The sequence below is a fragment of the Grampus griseus genome (genome assembly GCF_964374135.1).
Source record: "Grampus griseus genome assembly, chromosome: 10".
Taxonomy (NCBI): domain Eukaryota; kingdom Metazoa; phylum Chordata; class Mammalia; order Artiodactyla; family Delphinidae; genus Grampus; species Grampus griseus.
Window position 1 is genome coordinate 57,342,544 of NC_139004.1, and position 6,189 is coordinate 57,348,732.

General features: G+C 50.1%; 1 protein-coding gene across 4 annotated transcripts in view; it reads left to right on the plus strand.

Annotated features, from left to right (window-relative positions):
- Positions 1-5,979, plus strand: part of ZNF445 (zinc finger protein 445) — a 29,164-nt gene extending 23,185 nt beyond the window's left edge. For all 4 annotated transcript variants that reach the window (XM_082663273.1, XM_082663276.1, XM_082663274.1 and 1 more), the window contains 5 exons: positions 506-674; positions 1,013-1,089; positions 1,387-1,513; positions 1,980-2,090; positions 3,195-5,979. In XM_082663273.1, the coding sequence (XP_082519399.1) occupies positions 506-674; positions 1,013-1,089; positions 1,387-1,513; positions 1,980-2,090; positions 3,195-5,377 (2,667 nt within the window). In that variant the 3' untranslated portion in view covers positions 5,378-5,979. The remainder of the gene's footprint in view (positions 1-505; positions 675-1,012; positions 1,090-1,386; positions 1,514-1,979; positions 2,091-3,194) is intronic.
- Positions 5,980-6,189: the final 210 nt, after the last annotated feature.

Below are 6,189 nucleotides of genomic sequence, written 5' to 3' on the forward strand. Positions count from 1 at the left end.
TAGTCAGGTTTATAGTCTGGGAGCCTTCCTGCCTCTTCGAGGTCACTTTGCATATCATTACCTAGAGCAGTGCCCGAAACTTGATAGATGTTATCTGACTGCATCTCTGCTGTGAACCATTATCAGTTTAACTCTCAGGGATAAATTTCTTATTTCTAAGTTCCTGGCCAGGGGTGGGGACTGAGGGCTAGTGGGGAGGTATCCTGCAGCACCTGAGGCCTGACAGCAGTGCTGTCACTGACTTGCCATTTGCTTTCCTGTGTCAGGCAGGAATCTGGCTTCACCTGTCTCCCCATGGCCCGCTTTAGAGCCCAGGGAGGTGGAGGGGTGAGGGGATCCTCCCTGGGCTTTCTATTCCTCCTTTTCCCTCTACCTGTAGGTAATAAAGGACCTAGCTCACCGCTCCCTGGGCCTCTACCTTTTAGAGATTGGCCATGTGGCCAGTTCTGTGAGTTTGCTTTCTGATTCCCACGAGGATCCTCTCACAACATTTTCTTCTTGCCAGGACCCAGCCCTTGCCCAGAGCCCAGATGTGCATTGGATGGGCACAGGAGCCCTGCAAGCCGCACAGATATGGCCCCCTGCTTCACCTCTCAGGAGCGGCTCAGCTCTGGGGGACCACCTGCAGCCTCCCTATGAAATAGGAGTGCGTGACTTCCTGGCTGGGCAACCCGGTACTTGCCGCCTGGCTCTAAGACCCCAGCCTATGCCACACTTCCCAAATTTCCTATAACGTTGTCTTTTCACCCTCTGTCCTCTCAGGAGAATCCCTTCTGTCCTGGCCTTGAGCTCTGTGTCCTTTCTATCCTGTGACCCATGTCTACCTACCTTCTCCTCCCATTGTACCCCCCACTTCCTGACCCCAGCAGACACCGGGGAAATGTGAAATGGGTGTTTAAAACAGTCCATACCTGCCTGTGGGCCCGGGAGTCCTCCACGTGGGGGGAAGAGTGGGCTTCTCAGTGGGATACCAGAGCTGGGCTGCCCTCTCTCATGACTCTTTCTTCTTCAGATCCTCCTGCTGCACAGGTTTCTGCCCTTTCCCAGAGAGAGGGATGTTCAGGAGACCTGGTGACAGTCCAGCCTCAGGTGAGCCACAGAACCTTCGGTCCTTCCTGATGTCCCACCGTTGCTGCCTCATGGGGTAGCTGTAGCTCCCGCCTGTCCTGTGTCTTTCGGTCCAGTGACCTCACATCCCGAGACGCATGTCCCAGAGACCAGATTATCCCCCAGGAGCCCAGAGCTCTTCTGCTGGGTGATGATCTTCTCTTTCCCCTTTATCAGATCCATCCTGTACTCAACTCAGAGCCAGCCTCATTCCCCTGCCCCCTCCTAAAAGCTGGGAGTTGTGGACTGGCTCTAAGGCATAGGACCGTGTTTTTTCAGGAGGCTGTGACTTTCAAGGATGTGGAGGTGACCTTTTCCCAGGATGAGTGGGGATGGCTGGACGCTTCTCAGAGGAACCTATACAGGGATGTGATGCTAGAGAATTATGGGAACGTAACTTCTTTGGGTAAGGCATTGATATCCCCATGCTTCTACCTACCTCTACTTCTGCCTTCTTAGTTTTCATTATGGTGCATAGAAAGGGGCCTGACCTGGGTTTAGGTCCTGGTCTCTCTAACTACTAACCAAATCACTTAATCTTAATGCCTGTCATGCTAAGTTAATATAAAGATTAAAAGTCATATGTGTCAAGTTCCTAGTCCATTTAGGCATCCAAAATAAGTTGGCTGATGTAACTAGTTGACTTGTCATGTGGCTCTGGAGAATGCTAGCGATCCTTTCTCTCAGCCTCTCTTGTCTCTGCTCAGAGCTGTCAGAAATTCCTGTCTAGGCCTCCTGTCCTAACTTCCTCCACCTGCCTCCCTGGCTTTCCCTCCTCCCTACCAGGAGCTCAGGCCTGAGAGGGTCCTGGAGAGTAGTTCTGTATGATTCATCTACCTTCCATTCACATCCCATTTTCTTCTCTTCTGCAGTGGGGCCATTCACCAAACCTGCTCTGATCTCCTGGTTGGAGGCAAGGGAGCCGTGGGGCTTGAATGTCCAGGGAGCTCATCCTAAGGGGAGTCCAAGTGCTGCCCCTGCAGGTGAGTTCCAGAGAACTGACCAGGTCTTGCTCCTCCTGCATCTGCTCTCCTCTTTCTTAAGGTCTTTTATACTAAGAAAATCATGGGGAACTTACTCCATTGTTTACTGGAAGGAAGATCCTTAGCAGTGTTGCTAAGAAGTACTGGGTGCCTGGGCTTCTCCCCTCCAGACCGGCCTATTAGACATTGGTTTCTGGTCATGCCCCTTCCCCAGCAGCGCTCTCAGTAACAGCTCTTGCCCACTGAGGGCTTCACTGTCCTTGTCAGTTCACTGATGCTCCTCCTCAGCCCTGTGCTGCTCTCCCCTTCCCGCTCCTAGGAACCCTCATCCCACTCCTGCTGCTCCTCTTTGCTTGGTCCTTCCCCCGTGGTAGGCTTGACCTCTAGCCCTTGCAGCCAGTCCTCCTAGGAGCCCCACCTCTCAGCTCTTGGAGACCTTCCTATCATGCTCTGTGTCATGATTCCTCTCCCCTCTCTTGCTGTTTAACACCTGCTTCTCAACCCTTTTTGTTTTTCACTGGATGTGTACAGCTAGCTGCCGTACCCGTCTTGCTTCTCCTCTCCCTTTCCTGTCGTCTGGAATACTCTTCCATATTTTGCCTTATCCCTGACTATTTTGTAAAGGTATTGGCAGTCAGGCAAAAGCCTCACCACCTAAGTTCATGACATTTTTTGGTTCCTTGGTGCTTTCTGCAGTTCCAAGTATGGGAAAAGAGAACATTCTCTTTCCCTTTTTTTTTTTTTTTTTTTTTGCGGTACGCGGGCCTCTCACCGCTGTGGCCTCTCCCGCTGCGGAGCACAGGCTCCGGACGCGCAGGCCCAGCGGCCATGGTTCACGGGCCCAGCCGCTCCGCGGCACGTGGGATCCTCCCGGACCGGGGCACGAACCCACGTCCCCTGCATCGGCAGGCGGACTCTCAACCACTGCGCCACCAGGGAAGCCCCCCCTTTTTTTTCTTTTTGGCCACACCTAGTGGCTTCTGGGATCTCAGTTCCCTGAACAGGGATTGAACCCAGGCCACGGCAGTGAAAGCCCAGAATCCTAACCACTAGGCCACCAGGGAACTCCCAAGAGTACATTCTCTTCTGTTTTATTTGTGTCAGGAAATGAGCTCCATGTGAAAACAGACAAGTTCATCTTAAAACATGAACCTTTGGAAGAAGCTATGCCATCAGGATGTCATGGTGCAGCAAATATTTCTGAGGGAACAGGGCTCAGAGAACCTTTTGCACAGAAGAGCAGGTTAAAGGAGCAATGTGGAAACCCCATACAAGTGACAGTTAAGAAAGAAGAGACCAATTCCAGCTACGGGACAGGAAAAGACTGTGAAGAATCGGGAAGAAGTAATAGTCTTCATCTAAAACATATTACATGTTTGAGAGGACCCAGAAAAAAGCAGTCCCTTAAACATGGCTATGGCAAACACTTCAGAGGGAGTTCATACCACTGTGATTACAAGGAATATGGGAAAGGGCTCAGACGCGTGATTGGGGGGTTTAGCCTACATCAGAGAATTCACGCTGGACTGAAAGGGAAGGCAAAGGATGCGCACGGGAAGGACTTCAGCCTTAGTTCTCATCACCAACACGGGCAGAATCTTCACATGGTGGGGACATTGTATACGTGCAGTGACTGTGGGAAGACCTTCAGTCATAGCTCCCATCTTGCATGTCATCAGCGACTTCACACTCAAGAGAAGCCGTTTAAATGTAGGGCCTGTGGGAAAGCCTTCAGGTGGAGCTCGAACCGTGTGCGACATGAGAAAATTCACACTGGATTGAAACCTTATAAATGCAGTTTATGTGACAAAGCTTTCCGACGCATGTCTGCCTACCGCCTGCACCAGGAAATTCATGCTAAGCAGAAATTTCTTGAATCTTATCAGCACGAGGAAGCTCTCTCTTGTGGCTCAGGGTTTGATCATCATTTGAGAGACCAAAATGGGGAGAAACTCTTTGACTGTAGCCAGTGTAGGAAATTCTTCCACTGTAAGTCATATATTCTTGAACATCAAAGGATTCACACCCAGGAGAAACCCTATAAATGCATCAAATGTAGGAAAACATTTAGGTGGAGGTCAAACTTCACTCGTCACATGAGACTGCACCAGGAAGAGGAGGTCTGTGATCCAGACAAATGTAGAGAAGACTTTAGGCAGACCTCCAACTACAGTCAGCCCCAGAGTGCCCCCACTGTGGAGAAAGCTCTTTTGTGTCAGCAGTGTGGGAAGACCTTTAATCAAAAGAAAGCTCTCATTGATCATCAGAGAATTCACACAGGCGAGAAACCATACCAATGCAGTGAATGTGCAGAAGAGTTTCCTCATAAGTCGGCCTTTATCGTTCATAAGAGGCAGCATGCCGTCGAAATAAAGCCTGAGGACGTGCCATCGTTTAGTGAGGACGTGCCATCGTTTAGTCAGGACGGAGCATTCCAAGTTCCTCAGAGCAGTCACACCACAGAGGAACCCTACAAATGCAGCCAGTGTGGCAAAGCCTTCCGTAATCACTCATTCCTCCTTATCCATCAGAGAGTTCATACCAGAGAGAAGCCTTATAAGTGCAGGGAGTGCGGGAAGTCTTTCAGATGGAGTTCTAACCTCTCCCGACATCAGAGGGTTCACTCTCTGGGGAAACCGTATGAGTACCATGAAAGTGAAGATGCTCCAAATCTGCAGTCACAAATACTCACTGGTGCAAAACCTTTTTGGTGCCAAGAATGTGGGAAAAGCTTTACACGTAAAAGAAGTCTTTTAGATCATAAGGGAATACACAGTGGAGAGAAACGCTATAAATGTAATCTGTGTGGGAAATCTTACGACAGAAATTATCGCCTTGTTAATCATCAGAGAAACCACACGAAAGAGAGACCATTTAAATGTCAGTGGTGTGGGAAAGATTTCATTGGAAGACATACTCTCTGTATTCATCAGAGAAAACACACCAGAGTGGCCCAGTCTGAATGCAGTGTGGCTGGGTTGTCTTCTCGCCAGGATACAGGGGTGAGTTTACAGGAATTAAAACCAAGTGAGGAGAAGAAACCTCTTGAAGATTGTGAGAAAACTTGTGATCAGAACTCCGGACTCACTGGACTCCAGGATATACCCACTGGGGGAAAGTGCCACAAATGTACCACGTGTGGGAAAACTTTTAGCAAGAGCTCACAACTCATTAGCCACAAGAGATTTCATACTCGAGAGAGGCCCTTCAAATGCAAAGAGTGTGGGAAGACCTTCAGGTGGTCTTCAAATTTGGCTCGGCATATGAAAAACCATACTAGAGATTAGCTTGGGGTCTGACAGTGTGGGGAGGGGGTCCTGGCTACCCTGCTAGAGAACCCCTGATTGTAGGCAGTGTGGGGCAGACCTTCATAGAGGGCCCAGCCCTTTCTATTTTGGAAGCTAGTGGCAGAGAATCCTGAGGATTCAAAAATGCAGGGCAGGCACCCCCATCCTACTGCTGGAAAATGAGGTGCTGGGGAAGAGCAGCAACGTGTTCCAGAAGGAGGCTTGGACCCCTAGGAGTGGTCTTTGCACAATGGCCTGGAGCTCCCCCAGCCAGATCTCCTTCTATAACTCTAAAGGGAGAGACCATTGCCCTTCTTGGTTCAACAAAATGTCCGTGGCATGGTGGGCTGTGGCTGCTGGGAAGGGGCCAGTTGGATCCTAAGTTTCCCTTTTGAGTTTGGCTTGTGATGGTGCCTAGTCTGTTTGACCTTAAAAGCACCAGCAGCAGTAAGAACTAGTCTCTTCTGATGCCTCCAGGGGAGTTCTGGCTGCGGCTTCAGTCTTCACAGCTGACTTTGGATATTTGCCATGGGCGTAGAGTTGTCTCAGCTGCGAGTGGAGGACAGGGTACTGGGCTTGATCACCTGGAGAATGAAGCTCGACCAGTGCCCCATCGCCGTCTCCGTCCCACAGGCCTGTATGGGCAGCAGCCGTTCATCTGCTAAACAGAAATGTGCTGAGCATCTCTCATGTGCCAGGCACTGTTGTGTGTGCCAGAGACCCAGCAGTGAGTGGAACAAAAAAGTCTGCCATCTTGGATCTTTACAGACGATAAACAAATGAGATATATATAGTATTTCGGATGATGATAT